General features: G+C 43.4%; 1 protein-coding gene across 1 annotated transcript in view; it reads left to right on the forward strand.

Moving 5' to 3' along the window:
- The first annotated feature begins 244 nt into the window (after positions 1-244).
- Positions 245-19,453, forward strand: part of MYL10 (myosin light chain 10) — a 32,832-nt gene continuing 13,623 nt past the window's right edge. The window contains exons 1-4 of the mRNA XM_055001488.1: positions 245-298; positions 10,329-10,421; positions 13,037-13,112; positions 17,501-17,605. Coding sequence (XP_054857463.1) covers positions 296-298; positions 10,329-10,421; positions 13,037-13,112; positions 17,501-17,605 — 277 coding nt within the window. The 5' untranslated portion in view covers positions 245-295. The remainder of the gene's footprint in view (positions 299-10,328; positions 10,422-13,036; positions 13,113-17,500; positions 17,606-19,453) is intronic.

A 19,453-nucleotide genomic window follows, 5' to 3' on the forward strand; every position in this document is an offset into this window, starting at 1 on the left:
TGGTGGTGATTTCAATTTCTTGCTACTGTTAAAGAATTTCCTTCTGTTTGGTTGTGCTTGCCTTTCCAACCGCACGGTCTACTTATATGCAGTGTGAATTCTATGGAAGCAAAGCTGCTTGTGGGCAGCAAATGCTTGGAATGGCATTGGAGTCCAGTTGCTGCGCTTGTCTCTATTGTCTAAACTTGGAGCGGGCATATTTTTACTCCTCAATGATTCTATATATAGAGGGACAATAGTCATTGTGTGGGATGGCTCGCGGGTTGGCAGAGAAGTTGAAGAGCAGATTTTTGACATGGTAGGTTTTTCTTCTCTTCCCTTCTTTCACCCATTCTCTCTTTCTGTCTTTCATCTCTTCCTTCCTCATGAGAATTCTGGAAGACAAACTCAGTCTTGGTGGGTAGCCATGTTGGTCTGCACTCTGCAGGACAAGAGCAAGGTATAAAGTATCATAACATCTTAAAGAGAGTATCTGATGAAGGGAGCTCTGACCCTCAAAAGCTTATACCTTGGAAATCTTGTTGGTCTTTAAGCTGCTACTAGACTTGAATCTTGCTCTTCACTTTTGTGTTTAATTTTTCATTCTCTTTCCTTTCTTGCGAGAAGCAGTTCTTTTTTTTCCTTCTCAGATTCCATAGACTCAATGGAATGGGATTTGGTGGTTCCTAGATCCCAGATCTAGTATGTAGTCAACTGATTGAGAGAGAAGCGTTGCCATCTTGGTTTGCCCGTGACTTGGCCAGGCCCTCCATCACTTAAGAACATATTCCAGAATCATTTGTAGTGCTGCAAGGAATTCTGGGGCCTGCTTATACTTCCCTGCTGCTTTAACCTGTTGTTCCTTCACCACAATGTTAAGGAGACCTACGAGACCAAATTGCCACCAAAAGTTTGTCTAGTGGGACATCTCTAATCTGAGCACTGGGAGCAGCAGTAATTAACAGTGCAATCCTAAACAGAGTTGCTCCAGTCTAAGCCCAGAGTAACTCTGCTTAGGATTGCCCTCTTAGCCTACATCAACACACCAATCTGCATTTTGCTTGTTGGGTTAGTTTCATGTGCCAATCGCCAGAGTATCTGTGTGTGGGGAAGGGCTAACTTCCCCTTTGAACATTATCTGTGTTCTTTTTTTGACGGCTAAATTACCTGCTCAGAAGTATGTGGAAGCTGGATGGGAAATACCTCGAAGGGAAAGGTAAAATTCCAGTGTATATTCCTCCTAAGAGAGACCCACAAACCTCCCTCCTTGCAAGCTTCTATCTCCTTAGTTCAGTAGACATTTGAGCTTGTCAGGTGAACTTGAAGGTGCTGTCTTTCCTCTGTTTTAGCTGTTAGCGCTATGCTTTTTTTAATGTTTAGTTTTCAGTATGTTAACTGCTTTCTTAAAGGGTAGCAAAAGGTCCATAAAAGCCTTTACTTTTTCAAGATTTTTGTTTTGCACAGTTTTTTCCCTCCACTGCTCTGGCACAATTCTTTAAAACTTGTCCATATTGCTTAAAAAGTGTGGAAACATTTGAACCTGAATCCTTAAAGAAAACACCCTTTGCTGTTCACTGATGCTCATAAACACCTGTCTTTACAAACAATTACAGAATTAACGGTGCAACGCTGTGCATTGATTTGATTGGGCTTAAACATGCCTGGGATTGCACTGTTAAAGACTCTTTATTAAGTCCACTGTTGTGTTCTAATGTGCATATTAACACACATTAGATGACTCTTTAAAACCCCTTTGTTGTGCTCTGATGCTCGCAAGTTTTTTTAAAAAAGAACTGCAAAATTAAGCAGTGCAGCAATGTACATTGAAATATGGTCGACTCTTCTTGCTGTGTACCTCACACAAATGCCTAGATTAAAAAAATTCTGAAAATGCCACTGTGACCATTCTAGAGCTTTTGAGGGCCAAATAACTGAAAATGTGTGCGTTTGCACTTCCCAAAGGGTGGGAAAGCATTCATGAATTGCGCTTCTCTTCTTGCCTCCCGGATAAAGCTTTCAACATCATTTGTGCCAGAATTTCTCTCTGCATTCTATTTCACTCCAATTTAATTAGAGGAATTTTTTAAAAAAGTTCCTAGAATTGCACAGTTTGCCACAATTTCCAGTTCCTTCATGTGCATCTCTTCCCCCCTTAATGAAGCATGGTGGATGTGATCATATGTATGATCTTGATGTGATTATGACTGCATTAAGATTCTCTTTGTGCAATCTTTTATTGATGTGCACATGCGGCTCTGCACATTGGAAAAACACCTCACCCGAAGAATCATGATGAAAACGACAATTGCTGTGTGTGTGTGTGGGGGGGGGGTGTCAGTATTTTATCAATGAGCACATATGCATCAATAATACAATAGGGGAATATGAGTATGAACTGATGGAGCTGGAGGCAGTGTGTGTGTGTAGTGCATACCATGTACAAAGGAGCAAAAACAACCCTGGAAGATTTCAAAGTGCCGTGTTTCCACTTTAAAAACCAAACCATGACTCCATAATTCAGGGAGATATTAGACTAGTTAGACTGGTCCCTCAGTGGAACAGGCTTCCTCAGGAGGTGGTGGGCTCTCCTTTGGAGGTTTTTAAGCAGAGGCCAGGTGTCGATCTGACAGCAATTCTGATTCTGTGAACATAGGCAGCTTATGAGAGGGAGGGCAGGAAGGGTTACATCAGTGCTTAGTTCTTGTGGCCCTTTCTTACCCAGCCAGGTTAATGCCAATGGCCACTTTGGGGTCAGGTAGCAATTTTCCGCAGGCCAGTTTGGCCAGGGATCCTGGAGGTTTTTTGCCATCTTCTGGGCTTGGAGCAGGGGTCACTGGAGGTGTGTGTGTGTGGGGGGGGGAAAGGTAGTTGTGAATTTCCTGCATTGTACAAGGGGTTGGACTAGATGACCCTGGAGGTACCTTCCAACTATAAGATTCTATGATTCTAAATTTATTTGAGCATAATTTTGGAAGCACCCTTTCTTTGCACAAGCAAGCACTGTCCCAGCTTCACCCCCAATTAGCAGTATGGGGATATTCATACTGAATGAGTTTTTTTCTGATTTGTTGTCAGAATTTGCTGTTATTCTATATAAATTCTAAGTAATGTTATAATTCCTCCTTTGTGTGCCAAAAAATGTTTTCTGAAGCACCTGGAGTCTCAAAGAAGCAGCAGAAAGATTTGAAATGGTGGAAGGAAGGAACTCAAATCCCCCCCAAACTGAATAATGATGGTAATAATCCTAATGAAAGGATGTCTGTACATAAGGAAGCGATCATTCTTTATTAATCAGAGAAATGTATATGCAATTATGCTAAATGAACTCTGCAGGGAGGTTTTCCACTCCTCTCGAAGCCCCCTCCCACCTCTCACACTCAACCATGTCTTAAAAGATTTATAAAACATTACAGAGAGTTTATGGCGTCGTAATATTTCAGCTGTTCTGTAAGGCACCGTTCAAAGGATTACTGGCGACAAAGAACCATTGTCAAAACGAATGCAATAGTTAAAAAGGCAGGTGACTCTAGCAATCCTTAATTCAACATGCTGAGGAGAAAGAGGGATGGCTTAAGATCTAGCAAGGTCTGCTTTTCTGACAAACAAGCAGACTACACAAACACTACAGTCATACAAGCATCGACCATTTCTATTTACTAGGGACAGTCCCTGTTTTTTGGCACTGGTCCCTTGTAAAACACTTTCCTCATTCGTTCCAGTCTCTAACTTTGGAGGATGCCTTTGGAAGCTGCTAAAGTGGACTTTTTCATTTAGCTCCTCCTGTGTCCTTTAAATGAAAGCAGTCACTGGATCCTACGTGAAGCAATGTGTATATCGCTGAACCAAAGCACCACAGTCCTGCTGTAAAGCTATCATAAAGCACATGGCTGAAATAAAATGCTGTAAATTGCACGACCTGCTCTTTCGCTCGAGTTATATGAATACTTCAAGGTACTGATAACTTACTGTGAGACAGTTAGGTTTCTCTTGTACACTTTAGCTTTCAAAAAGAGCCCAGCAGTACCCTTCTGGCGTTTATGTTGGTGGAAGACAGGTAAATTAATAGACCAACACAGAAGGTGAAAAAAGTCTTTGGTAATTGGGTCGGGGTGGGGGAGGCTGAAGAGACCAGTGGAATCAATTCTTGGTATCTTACAGTCGTGGCTGCTTTGGGTCCTCATTGGGAAGAAAATTGAGCAATAAATGTCTAAATAAATATTGCAAGGCAGGGCAAGGGAACAAGTAGGCCTAAGTGGCTGTCTAGGCAGCTGCTCTTAAAGTGTTGCCCTTTGGCTGAAGAGCAGATCGACAGAACATTGTCCCAAACCTGCTGTTCTCTGGCTCTCCATCCAGGCAATGAATCAATTCAGCTGAAGCGGTATTCTGTCCTCCAGTGCTCCTTCCTTGGGAGGGAATGTGACTCAGTAGTACAGCTCATGTCTTGCAAACAGCAAGTCCCAGCTTCAACCCTTGGCATCTCCACTTAAAAGTCTTAAGTAGAAATGGGCACGAACCAAAATACGAACCAAAGTTCATGATGAACCGGGCTGGTTCATGGTTCGCAAACCAGTGGTTTGTCAGAGCCCATTTCTAACAAACCGCCACAAACTTTAGGTTGATTCATTTGGTTTGGTTTTTGGTTTGTCACTGCAGACAGCCTGATGCCAATCAGCTTCCTAGGCAACAGGGGATGGACTTCCTGCAGTCCTTCTGCTGACCTGGAAGTGGCCTTCTGCTGGCCTGGAAATGACCTTCTGCTGACCCAGAAGTGATGACTTGCTGACCTGGATGTGACATTTTCACAAACCAAACTAACCAGTTCGTAAAAGTTCGTGGTTAGTGGTTCATGAAATGTGATGAACCACAAACTACACAGTTTGTTTTTTCACAGTTTGTGCCCATCTCTAGTCTTAAGTAGCAGGTATTGGGGGAAGGGGGGAGCCCTCTGCCTGAGACCACGGAGAGTACTACCAATCAGGGTAGACGATATTGAGCTCAATGGATCAATGTCTTCATATATAAGACATAATGGTGCCGCTACACAAATTCATGTTGTGTAAGCTATTAGCCACAATGCCTAGTTGGAACCTCCAAGAGCAGAGGCGCTATACCTCTGAATACTACTTGTTATGGAGCAACAAGAGAGGAAAGCTTTGGCCTCTGCGTCCCTGCTTAAGAGCTTTCTAGGGTCATCTGGTTGGCCACTGGCATGCCAGGTCCACATGTTCTCAGCCAGTCTTTATAGATAATGCCAAAGTCCTGGCCTTTCCCCACCCCATCCTAACTTGCCTCTTTCCATCTCCTGCAGAGAGGGCACAGGAACCTGTTCTAGTTTTAAATGAGAAGCCATATTAGCCTGTAGCAGAATGGTAGGATTTGAGTCCAGTGGCACCTTAGAGACCATAACTCCAGAATTTTAAAAATTTGGTTGTAAGTACGTTTTAACTTGTAAAGGCCAATGGTCACATACAATATTTTTTTACCTACCTACCTACCTGCCTTAGAGACCAACAAGATTTTCCATGTGTAAGCTTTAGAGAGTCAGAGCTCTCAAGTCTAAAGAAGGGAGCTTTGACCCTTGAAAGCTTACACCCTGAAAATCCTATTGGTCTTTAACTCTAAGGTGCCACTGGACTCAAATCCTGCTGAGCCTGTTCTAAGAGGCAGTTGCTTCCCTATCTCCCCCTGAGATGTTTTATATATTGAAAGATTTCCTCTCCTCGATGAATCAAACCTCTCCATGAGGCAAGGAATACAAAGCCCTTTTCCGTTCTCAAATACTCAGGCGTCACTTTATTGGCATGCACCGTGATGTCATAAACCAAGATGCTTGGATTAGATTTATCATCTAATTATAGCAGAACTGGAAAAGGAGAAATGAAAAAAACGATCAGAGGTATGGAATGCTTTCCATATAAGGAGAGGATCGAAAGATTGCAACATGCTGGTTGCACATGGAATCGGTGCCAGTGTGGTGGAGGGTCAATTCAAACAATATGGCTGCTTTGCAACAGGGTAAACCTAGGTGGTTGACTAGGACAGCTGTTTTTAAATGTAGCCCTCAGACTGAAGAGCTGATTGACAGAACAGAGTCCCAGATCTGCTGCTCCACCCAGACAATAACTCATGCCTGCTCCTTGGACTTGAGTGCAATAGAAAACCAACTGCCTGGCTCAGGAAATAACAGGCAACTATTTCAATTAGCAAGTAATAAAGTAGGGGGCACTTCTGAGGATGTGCAGAGCGTGTCTTGCTCACCCCCTCAGTTTCCTGGGATTCTGGAGCCCTACATGTGGAACTCAGCATCACCTAGAAAGTTTCGTGCTGTCTCTGATCTTACTTCTCCCTGAATAGCAGTGCTGCTGATTCATGCTGTTTGTACTTGTTTCAAAAGTTACATCCATGCATGGCAGGAGCAGGGTGTCCTTTGATGTTCCTGATATGCACAGTTACACCGTGTTTTCTGAACAAGGAAGCATGTTTATTTAGCATGTGCATAAAGCTTTGGTATGTGCAAACCAGAACCTTGAGAAATCCATTGGTCAGTTTGTACGAAACAAAATGGTACATGAATGCAAAAGAATGTGTTCTCTGTTCAGACAACATGATGGCTGTATGTATCAGGAGGATCTTTGTGCAGCTGGGTAACTCCCAGGACATGTGAATGTAACTTCTGAAAAGGACTTGTGTCATTTTGCTGTCCTCTTTTTCTCTGATTACCTATCTGACCCTGGCAGTCAGGAAACATTTTAATGAACAGAACTCAATGAACAGAAGTCAAATTTTTGGCTAATGTGATCTGTCTTGAGATGGGCACGAACTGGAAAAAAACCCGAACCATGCGGTTTGTGGTTTGTCACATTTCACAAACCATGAACTTTCATGAACCTGCGCCGGTTCGCAAACCGGTTCATTTGGTTCGTGAAAACGTCACATCCAAGTCAGCAAATCTTCACTTCCAAGTCAGCAGAAGGTCACTTCCAGGCAAGCAGAAGGTCACTTCTGGGTCAGCAGAAGGTCTGCAGGAAGTCCACCCCCTGTTGCCTAGGTAACTGATTGATCAGCGCCAGGCTGTCTGCAGTGACAAACCAAAAACCAAACCAAACGAACTAGCCCAAAGTTCATGGCAGTTTGTCAGAAATGTGCTCTGACATACCGTGAACCACGAACCGGCTCGGTTCGTCACGAACTTCGGTTCATATTTCGGTTTGTGCCCATCTCTAGTTCTGTCTTGGGATGGCCTTTGGTGTCACCCTCACTCACATCTTTTTTTTAAAATCATCATTTAAAAATAAGAGCCACAAAGAACCTTAGCAATTTAGACTGCCTACAAGGCCTTTGCCAACTGAGGCCTAGTGGAGAGAACTCTGGGTTCTGGGAGGTTTTTCTGCCCTGGCCTCCCAGAGAGTGCTTCTTAATGGTTCTTATGGATGCTGGGCTGCTGAGAGGGAATGGTGAGGGGAATAAATTTCTGGGTGCCCTGGACATCGGGGGCATGAAGCTGGGCAAGTCTAGTCGGTTTTCATAGGTTGTTTGGGTTGTATCCATGTAGTATGGTGGGAGAGGCCCTGAGGGAATTCTTTTCTGGGGACCCATTGAGGCTCTCAGCAGCCCTGTTTGGATGTGTGCACATGTCACCAACGTCATGCTAGAAGAACTGGGCACCCATATGGAGTTTTCCAGAGAGATGCTGTGGCTACAGTGACTGTGTTTGACTTCCTTCACTGTCACACGCTCAGCTGTTGGAGGGCTTACTTGAAAGACTCCTATGGCTACCACCTTTTAACCTTCATAACTGTTGATCAAAAGGCAGGATATAAATATTTGAATGAGTAACATGAAACAAAATATATAACCTGCTGGGATATAGACAGTTTTAGCAACCACTGATCCAGTGGAACAACATTGGTGAGACGTTCAAGGCCATTTGTGCAAATCTGGGTGTCTACTCACATTGTGAGAGTTTTTTTCATTTTAGATTTTAGATCATAAGTATCATAGGGGCAGAGAACTAACCTTGAAGGTCTATAAACCACCATGCATGTGAATGACACTATATTTATTTTTATGATTGGCTGTGAAGTTGGCATGCTGCTGCTGCTGCTGCTGCTTATTATTATTATTATTATTAAGGTCATTTACATTCCCCCTTTCTCACTGAGACTCAAGGCAGATTACATAGAGTGAAATTAGCACAGTCAGTATCAAGGACATTTCAATAAACAATGCTATAGGGTAAATAAATGCACGTTTACCAAGACATAACATTAGCAAAAGTCCAATACAAAGGTGAAGAAATGCTATGGTTATTAATTATTATTATTGCTATAAGGATGAGGATGAGGATGACAACGATGACACTTGCAGCCCGTTCTTTTACCAAAATGGCACACAAAGTAGCTTACAAAAACAATACAAAACACAGCACTGTGTTTTTGTAAAAATGCAAGATACCTCTCCACCCAATTTCTTGCCCAGTGGGGCACCCTGGCTTCTCGGCATCACCTGCAAGATAAAATACAAGCACTTTATTACTTCACAGCATTTGTCTACTGTGGATAATCTTCTTCCATTGTTGTTCTTGCCACACCTACAAAAAAAGAATAAGGAGGACACTGTGTCATCATATTAAGTTATCAAGAGACTGAACTTTTGGCATTTTGCAGTGTTGAGAACCTTGTCTGGCGGTCACGTAGGACCTGTTCTTTATATATTGTATTTATAGGCATAGTCTGTATTTATGGGAATCATTTATATTTCTTGCATTGACTTATTCATTAACTTAATTATTGATTAGAGCACTTCTCACTTTATAACATATTTCATTAAATTTATTAAGAAAATTTCTATCGGGCCATCCTCCAATTGTGGGTTTCCACTTTTCTATTCTAGTTATATTTAGTTTTGGGTTCAATCATAGTATCAAAGCATCCCTGTTACCACCTCGGCAAAAGCAGGGGCATTTGTGCTGGCGGAGCATCCACACATGAATTTTGTGTACACTCTCCTCCACCAGTCAACATTTTCCTTGAGTTTTCCCCCAACTCCCCCATACTGTCAAAGAGTCCCCCCCCCCGGCTTTTTAAATTGGTCGTTTGTGTTGCATGATAGTGCAAGAGCAATATAGTAATTGATTGCCATGATCTACAAGTTCCTCTCAATTTCAGCGTTCATTCTGTTAAAAAAAGTAAGTCTCTAGTCCATTTTGTCGCAGAGATATATAGGAGAAGGAAAACTGCAGGTTGGGGGAATGCCCAGCCTCCCCCGATACTTCTTTCCCATGCTTCCTACAGCAGAAGGAGGGAATTACAGAGGCAAAACAGTTGATTTTTCCCATTCAGGAACAGGAGAAACAGCAAACTTACTTTACTGAGTATTGTTCTCCCTCATAGTCAGTAAGGTCCTCCCTCAAATCTTATTGGCTATGAAACTTGAGCATCCCTCGGTAATCCGTAAAGGGTATTTTCACCCTTTGGCATTAATTTACTTGAACAGAAAGAGGCTTGATTTATATCATCATTGCTCAGAAGGTACAAGGGGCCGGGTTGAAAGAGGCTGTACTCTCGTTTCAGGTGGAAGGGAAGTGATGTTGAAAACATTTTCATTCCCTTAAAGAATGAAACAAAGATGGAGCAGGCATGAGCAAATGAGGCAAGAACTCGGCCTGAAATTGCTTGCATTTTTGTGGGCATCCCTGTCGAACACTGGAAAATGCTTGACAGACCTTTGAGAGGGTTCAATGGGATGCTTATAAAATGTGTGAGTGCTGACACACTCAAATAGGTGCCTGCCCTCTCCACACCAGCTCCCCCCATCTCCACCCTACTTTCGTGAAGAGAGGTATATAAACTGCTGCAGGGATAGCTTGTTAAACAGAGGATGGGCCCTGTCTGGGGGATATCTTTCCTGAAAACCTCTTCCCAATACTCCTCGGCATGATTTCCTGCCAGGCTAGTAGGAACGATAGTTTTTGTGGCTGCTCAAATTCAGTCAGAAGCCTGAAAGCAGTACAATTCCCATCAACCTCAGCAGTCAATTAAGTTCTGATCATGAACCAATAGGCTCAGTGTGATTTTTGAACATGTTATTTGCAAAGATTGCGGTATCACTGGTTCTATACAACTATTAAAAGCGGAGGACGCCTGTTCACTTTTGCGTCTAGTAACCCTTTTTGGAAAAAGTCTTGGGGGAAAGCCTAACTCCTAATCATTACACAATTTCTGTCTGAATATATACCAGCCTGCAAAGTTTTGCTTGATGCAGACCCTTCCCTCCCATTGACAAAGAAGTTTGAGTGTTAGTGCTCATCCCTAACTGTGACTATTCATCTTATTTTAAAAACTTGATAGGCCCCCAAAGTGGCAAGGAGGAACAAGAAAGAAGGAGGCGGCTCCAATGTATTTTCCATGTTTGATCAGAGTCAGATCCAGGAGTTTAAAGAGGTAGGTTTGTTTTAATACTACTAAGGGCTGTCAGTGCATGAAAAGTCTGTTACTTAGTTAATAAATTGGCAGTGCAATCCAAAGAAGAATTACTCCCAAGCCCACTGAAATCAATGGTCTTAGACTGGAGTAACTCTTCTTAAGATTGTACTGTGAATTATAACTAGAGATTGGCATGAACAGGAAAAAATGAACATGATATTTGTTGTTCATTGCCATCCACGAACATGGCCCTGTTCACGAACATGTTCATGGTTGGCTCTTCGTGGGGGCCAGCAGGCTCTCCTCCAGCCATCATCCAAGTCAAGATCCCCACTGCACCACTCCCAAAAACCTTACCTGAGCAGGCAGCAGGAAAGGTACCAATAATAAATAATAGCTTGGCCCAGAGCCTGGCAGCAGCCCTGGAATTTGAAGGGGTAGATCCCTATCCCACCACACACAAAGAAAGTTCAAGCTCCAATGCATTCTTTCTATCAAAATGCCAACAGCAGCTGTCTCTCTCCCTCTCCACTGTCTGCAAAACCAGAGCTGGGAGCCCCCCTCCCCCCAGTCTTTGTTCCCTTGTAACAAATTTGGAGCTCCACACTTGAAAGGAAGACCTGCCTATCAAGCTAAATTGGGCTTAGATTGGGGTTTCCAGGGCAACAGCAGGAGTTCAGACAGAGTTCAGATAATCCCTGCCTAAGTTGCCAAGGGAATTGATTGCAGGTGCCAGACTGTCTGGCTTGATGAACAGCAACGAACAGCAATGAACGAGGCTTGCAGTGACCAGCTGTTCGTTTAGAATGGGGCCTCATGAACAGCTTGTTCGTGAACAACAGATTGGGCTGTTTGTGGCTTTTTTTGGTTTGTATTGTTGTTCATGCCCATCTCTAATTATAACCTATAAATAGCCATTACCGAGACCTCCCCTAGCTAATTCAGATAGATGGCTGATGTGTTCTTGTCATAAAAATTGTGGAACAGTGTCAGATGTGGAATATTGGTTTCATAACTAATACTGGTTGCTAAAAGGTTAACACTTTGGTCACATCATGAGAAGATGAGACTCACTGGAAACCACATTAATGCTAGGAAAGGTGGAAGGCAGTAGGAAAAGAGGAAGACCCAACATGAGATGGATTATCTCAAGACATGATAGGACATTTTGGAGGTTGTTAATTCATAGGGTCACCATAAGCCAGAAGCACTGTGTTGGCACATTACACACACACACAAGATTATACTTCATTACATGCTTATATGTCCTTGTATTTGTACCATATAGGGTTGCCAACCTGTCTTCCCACTGCTACTTGGAGCAGTAGTGGGACACAAATAAACAAAAAAATTACCCTTGGATCAACAGCACAACATCACTTCCAGGGAAAACCCAGATGTGATGTCACTCCTCTCTAGGAATTGCCAGAAACTCTATGGTAGAGAACTGTGACATCATGGTATTGCCAGCAGTGGCCCCCCTCACATCCTCCCCCCAACTTCTGCCTGGCAACTGTCGTTGTACGCCCTATATTTCTTCTGGGCTTGAGCACATACAGTTCCAGGCAACCCTGGACACAGACCGCCCCCCCCTCCAAAGTTCCCAGTTCAAGCCCCTGCTATTTTAACAGAGCAGAGGCTTGATTTTCACTAAAAAGGCCTAAACTGAAATGGAAATAGCTCCTTCACATAGTTGGTGATATATGTGGCATGTATGCTCCTCCACTGTATGAAGAGTATCACTGACTTTGTAAGTATATGCACAGGGCAGACCCCTTATCTTTCAGGTCTGTGTGGAACTCCTCCATTGTGTCATCCCCCAATGCCCAAGAGAAGGGGCTAGTGATGAGGTTGTCATGTAGGAATCTGCAGGGAGCAACCTAGGAAGCTGTGTAAAACCACCAAGTGGCGGCTGGCTGGGCCTCTGCTGCAACCCAACATTTCACAAGTTTAAAAAGTCAGAATGGTTTGGGAGTTGAAAGCATCGTCTGCAACCAAACTCCACAATGTGCTGCTGGGTGCTAATTTACTAAGGAGACTTTAGGGTGGGATTAATGATGCTTCTCAACCACAGAGATTTATGTGTAGGGAGTTCTTAACGCACAATCATCAGGTATGGATTCCAAAGGAAATGGAAAGGTGGGCTCCTTTATGATGCTGCTATCAAGGCTCACATGGGAGGGTCCATAAGAATTTTGGATTCAGTGAAGCCAAGAGCCAGGGATAGTCACAGCTATTTTGAGCAGAAGAACAGCAACAAAAAGTTCACATTGTCTATTTATGAAAATATTGGTGTGCCAGCAAGCAAAGGAGAAAAAGCGAGAAAGAGATGAGGGTTGTACTTGGTTAGATAAATGGAGAGCCAGCTGCCACAGAGGGATTGCCAAACTTTTGGAGACCATCTTGGGCCCGGCTGGCAGCTAGGCAGTTCCAGATAATGATGATGGACATAGAGGATGGCCACAATGTCACTGCCCACCTCTCAGGGGCTTGCCTCCGTCGCTTTGGTGGAGAACTAGCCCCATGTGCCAAGCAAAACAGTCTGGCGTGCTGTTCCACAACTTTGCCAGGGGATTGGTTACCAGTTACAAGCGTTGTTGTCCCCTTCCCTGCATCTTTATGTTTCTCAATAGGCATTTACGATTATGGACCAGAACCGAGATGGTTTCATTGACAAGGCCGACCTTAGAGACACCTTTGCTGCACTAGGTAAAAACAGTCTACTGACATTAGGTTAAAACCATTGCTTTGTGGTCTTTGTGTTTTAAAAAAAATGCAGACGATATGATAATTCTCAATTAAAATGCTGAACTATTATCTGAATAAAGGTATGCACTCTTTAATCCCCCCTTCTTGAGTTGCTTGCTTATAATAACTTTTTAAAATCTTTTTATCCCTTTTTCAATCTGAATACAAGTGATCCTAAGGGTCTTCATTTGGATCTATATAAGTTCACTACTAGGTATTCTGAAATGTCAGAAGCCCATAGCTTTATTCCGGTTCAGTGCGTTTCTCTTTAAAAGAGCGACTGTTATTAAACACACTGGGAAGGCCATCTATTAAAATTGGACTTATTGACTGATTGGGCGAGATGCCCAAAGGACAAACCCAGGAGGGTCAGTTCCGTTCCATGTTCCTCTCCCTGACTCGTAGCTGTTCTCCTGGCTGCACTGTGTGTTTCTGTGCAAAATGGATTTTAGAGAATGAGAGCCATCCCACGCTCTCCTGGTGCCAAAATGTGTGGCTGGCATACCTTCTAAAGAGCTCTGATCCTTCTTTCTATCCCCAACCCTTTGATAAAGAGCCCTCCCTCTCTCAACTAAGAATGGCCTCTTGGGTATTTCCAATTTTGGCTTCCCATCTGGACTTTTCGAAGTGACCCACTTATTTTTGAAAGCGTCCTGTAATTCCTCCAAATTAAGATTTCTCATCATGAACCAATTCTCTGAATATGGTACTGCTAATATGAGGTCTGTGGTTTCTTATTCTTCATGGCCAGCCACTGAGGAAAATATACATATATGTGTCTGGACTCCCTGGCAGCAGTACCCAAATGGTCCAGCCACGAAGTGGTGTTTTCTAGTGTAGGATCCTTGCTGTCCTTTGCAAGAACTGGAAACTGGAAAGTAGTCGGTTAAAGACATTTCTCAATTAAACTGGTAAGGGCCAAAGAGCAGGCTTTTGATATTTCATGCCACCCTGGCTGATCTACAGGCTTGATACTACCTGCCAATCTTAGAGGCTGATGTGGCACACCTCACTTTTTCCTTGCGGTGCAACAGCCCTGCTGACCCACAAGCACCATTCCATTTGGCCTTCCAAGGTGTTTCAGCGCCCAGCAACTGTCCAAAGTCCCTACCCAGGGACATGCCACCCTCAGAGGCTTTCTCTCTTGCTTCTCCTTTCATACAATGTCACCAGCTGGGCATTTGAGGAATTATCTGCAGAGAGGGCCAATACACCCTGCTTCCCTTCTGTTTTAAAGCTTCACCTAGCGCCCGTATCTCTTGCTACCCAGCAACTGGTTACCATGGGGGCAGCTGACCACATTTATGAACTTCTAAGGAAATAGTAATTTAGCAGCTGACCACTTCCCTTCCTTGGCAGCTGTTTTAAATAGCATGTTCAAACAGTGGAAGTGTATGTGGTACAGAGAACGAGTACCAGCATTTAAAATAGCAAACAATTTATTAATAGTAAAAAGTCCATACACATACTCTCTGCACAGCAACAGATTGAGCAAGGAATAAAAAAGAAAGGTATGAACAGGCGATTCCCTTGTCCCGCCCTCTGTACATGTCCTAGCTGGTCTTGTTCTAAGGCAGGCTCTTTAACTTAAAAGTTACAGTTTGTTAAAAGCTTCCCGTTACCTTTAAGTATTTGTCGAGGCAGCCAGCTACTTGTCTGCTTCCCATGGCAATGATGGATGTCACGACAGAGCTCAGGTGTGAGAGTTCCTTCCTCCAGATGGAATTAGTCAAAATGGACTGGCCATTCTCTCTCTGTCCCACCCCAGGTTTCTGGGAAATACTAGCACTTTGATGTTCTTTCATGTGATGCCACCAGTAAAGGAAGTAATTGGTTCCCTTTGACCTGAAAGGACTATCAAAGTCATCTCAAAGAGCTATCAAGTCATGTTTAATCTTGGCTCGGTTCTTGTCCAGTACCAGTTTCAGGGATTTGTGTCTCTAGCACCTCACCCTACAAGCTCTTATGACTACACCTGGGCTGCAATTGGAACCGAGTTGACCCTAGGAATTATCAGCAGCCGGGTTGACCCTAGGAATTATCGTTCACCCTAGGTGAATGATAATTCCCCCCCTCCAATTCAATAGAGAAGAAAGTGAGAAATCTGGAATGAACACTTGACTTACTGGGCATTCAAAACAGGCAACATAAGAATAAAAAATAGAGAAGTTCTTTGAACACCCTCTGTGTTCCACCATGTCAGCTATAAAAGACCAGACATGGTGATACTAGAAGGCAGTTAACTCAGTGGTCATTTTCACGTCTTACCTGCTGCTGGAACATCGCGCAAAACACCCGGAAGACAGTCTTCTTGCGCAAAATTGCATCAGGAAGACATGATTTCGCACAAAACTCCTTGATGACAGCGTCTTCCTGGCGTGATTTTGCGCAAGAAGACGCTGTCTTCTGGGTGTTTTTCGCAATGTTCCGGCTGCAGGTAAGACATGTGAAAACAGCCCAAACTTCTTTGGGCTCTAAAAATCTGGCACCCTAGGCGATCACCTAGCTATGCCTCGTGATTAGGCTGGCTCTGACTGTAACTCCCGACAAGGGAAATACATACATTCAGCAGACCGTACTAAAATGCTCCTCTGTGAGTGAGTGTGAGAAACGTGAATCCCCATCCACAGATGGGTCAGAAGCCACAAGCTTCAACTCAAGAGATGGATTCAGGCCATTACTTCTTGCCCGACTCAAACTCATGATGACTCAAAATTCTAACCTGATTAAATTTAGAAAACATGACATTTCAAAATTACTTACAGTTGTGCATATACATGACAAAGAAGAATCCATGCTATTGCATCCACAAGATAACCCTTAATGGACTGGGGCTGACATACCTAGGGGACCGTCTCTCCCATTATGTCCCCCTCAGAGCCTTCTGCTCTGCAGATTAACAACTACTGGTGGTCCCTGGCCTGAGGGATGTTCGCCTGCCCACAACTAGGGCCAGGTCCTGGTGGAACGCACTCCTGTTGGAGATTTAGGCCCTGTGGAATGTGTTGCAGTTCTGCAGGGCCTGTAAGACAATGATATTCCGATGGGCCTTTGATTGAGGATTGGCACCCGTCCCCTCTTCCATCTTTCATTGGCCCATTTTCCGTCCCGCTCTGAGTGCCATTCCACAGCCAACCCCGTAGAATTTGAGTTTATACCTTTTATAGCTGCCTATGTATTTTAATGACGCCTGGAATTGAACTACTGTGATTGGTGATGATAATATTTATAGTTTTATGTGTTTTAAAGCCTGTCTTTATGGATATTTTGTTGATGTTAGCCGCCCTGAGCCTGTTTATGGGGAGAGCAGGATATAAATCTAATAAAATAAAATAAAATAAAATAAAATAAAATAAAATAAAATAAAATAAATATATCAGTGGGATGTCAAGGATTGAAAGCAGAACACATGATTTCGCCTTATTCTAGGCCAGAAATTTATCAAAATTGGTACTGCTTACCACTAAAACTTGGGAAAGCTGCTGCCCTCACTTAGCTTGCGTAGTGCTGATGCAACAGACCCCTTCTGTGCAAAAGTCCAGCACAAAATGAATACAAAAATAGAAAAGAGTCCAGTAGCACCTTTAAGACTAACCAACTTTACTGTAGCATAAGCTTTCGAGAATCACAGAACTGTGATTCTCCAAAGCTTATGCTACAGTAAAGTTGGTTAGTCTTAAAGGTGCTACTGGACTCTTTTCTATTTTTGCTACTACAGACTAACACGGCTAACTCCTCTGGATCTAAAATGAATACAGTTCTTTTCCTCCTTAAAAATAAGGGCTACTAAGAGGCAAGCCCTCTGCTATATCCTACACCTCCTCCCATAGCCCCTGGCCTGAGTCAGCACATTACCAGCCCAGACTCAAAAGGAAATTATGGGGTTTGGCAATATGCAGTGGAAGCAGTGTGGTATAGCTTGTCAGATCTCAGAAGCTAAGCAGGGTCAGTATTGGATGGGGGACTACCAAGGTTGTCTCTGAAGAAGGCAATGGCAAACATCTCTGCTTCCCTCTTGCCTTGAAAGACCCTTGCGGAGATTGCCATAAGTCCCAGGTCCAATTTCCCGCTCTGCTGTGGAAGCTTGCTGGATGACCAGTCACACAAACTCTCAACCTAACTCCCTCATAGGGTTTGTTGTGAGGGAAAAAAATGGAGACGAGGAGAATGATGTATGCTGCTTTGGGTCCCCGCTGAGGAGAAAGGTGGGGTATAAATGAAGTAAAAATAAAATAAACATAAACAATATTCATCACTGATCAGAAATCAGAAAGTGTATTCTGGGCTATGTTGTACCACTTTTGTGGACTGTTGTTTTATAAAACAGAAATAATAATGTGATTTTGTAGGCCGCCTAAATGTCAAGAATGAAGAGTTGGAAGAGATGATCAAGGAAGCTCCCGGGGCCATTAACTTCACTGTCTTCCTTACCATGTTTGGGGAGAAGCTGAAAGGTAAGGGGTAGTACGTGAGGACTAATTCAATTTGGTCACAAGAACTAAGCACTGATGTAACCCTTCCTGTCCTCCCAATCATGATCTGCCTAGGTTCACAGAATCAGCATTGCTTCCAGATGGCCATCTAGCCTCTGCTTAAAAACCTCCAAAGAAGAAGAGCCCACCACCCAAAGAAGGAGGGCCCACCACCCAAAGGAGTGCCCACCACCAACTTGCATCCTTTAAAATATGTTTTAAATTCATCACAGTGCTGAGGAGGGGAGGTCTTCCCACCCTGCATCCTTGGGGGAGGGGCAGGGGGAGACAGAAGAAACATTTTGCATCCTGTGTTCCTCCTGGACTTTTAAGCTTTGAAGCGCAACGATGTGGATATGCCAAGCATCCCCTATTGATTAGCTGGCGCATCAAGTGGTCTCTTTGATGAAGTGCGGCTTCTCTGTGTGGCGTACCAATTGCATTTCTTCCGACTCTTTGTAGAAAGGAGACCCATGTGGTTCACATTAACACAAAACGCTTATTTTTTGCTGTTGTTGTTGTAAGCTGCTCATCTGGCATCAGAATACATATCGCTGTTCAAAGCGGCTGGTTTGTTCCAAGAATTCCCATCTCTCTCTCCCTCGTCTTTGCCCCCAAATGAATCTTTGACGGCTTGAATTGATTTCCAGCACGACTAATTTTGTTCTATAGGAAATCACCTCTCTCTAAACACGCAGTATGCTTTTTGGCATGGATAGCAGAAGGAATTGCGCTACTGAAAAAACTCCATGTTCCATTTCTATTAAGCTTTAGTCCAATTAAAGAAATGAGCAGTGGCCTTTTTTATAGTTTGTTTTGCATAACAAGTTCAAGAGAAGGACATGATGAACCTGGAGCCATTCCCCCCTTAATTAAGTAGAGGGGAAAAAGTGAGTGGGAATGGACATATTTGTATTGCAGAATTAAATTGGTTTAACAGACATTCCAGTTCCCCAGGGATCCCTGGGAACTGTAGTTCATTGAAGAGTACTAGAGATTGTGCCAAACTACTGTTCCCAGAACTCTTGAGGAGACCATAATGTTTTGGATGTCAGCAACAACTGCCTCTCCTAGTGGAGTTTTCTTGCAAAAAAAAACCCCTTCAAAGATAGTGGTTCTCTGCCATTTTGCAACTGTCACTGGCAGTTTGATGCCTGATATCCCCAAAGAAAAGTTAATTACCATTTAGACTTCTCTTTATTCCAGAAAAAAATGGATTTTTCCATTGGGTTGCTTTTTGAGTACTCATTTTGAATATGGGGTACAAAGTTACCCTGCCAGTTTCATTAAAGAATTAGCTAAAGTTATTCTGTTCTCAAAAGCATTGTAACTTTTATAAAAAAAACACAACAGTCATTTGACTGTTGGAACAAACCAGATGCTTTGAACAGTGTTCTGTGTTCTGATGCCCTCCCCGTTCCTTCTGGTTGGTCTCCAGGAGATAGGAAAACACAGCAGCTGTTCCAAGTCTCCACTCAGCAATGATGCCCCTTCCTGTCACTACCCCAGGGTTGCCAAAGACAAACTGGATAACAACTGCTGCCACCAACAACTCTGATACAATCTCCTGAGGGTACTTGCACTCAGTACCCTCATTGCCTTTTGGTAGATCCACTTAATTGCTGCACCTCCTGCTTCGCTCCTACAAGCGAATGGCAGGGATGATCTATCACAACTTTGCAATTTTGAGCTGTCTTGTTCCAGGGATGTAGAGAACATTGTCTGGTTTGCCTGCATGGTGGAGGCCAGTCCTGGTTGAGTGAATTAGAGATTCTTCTCCATTGCTAACAGCAGCCAAACATGGTGTGTGCGTGGAGGGGAAGAACAGGT

The sequence above is a fragment of the Eublepharis macularius genome, chromosome 17 (assembly GCF_028583425.1).
Source record: "Eublepharis macularius isolate TG4126 chromosome 17, MPM_Emac_v1.0, whole genome shotgun sequence".
Taxonomy (NCBI): Eukaryota; Metazoa; Chordata; class Lepidosauria; order Squamata; family Eublepharidae; genus Eublepharis; species Eublepharis macularius.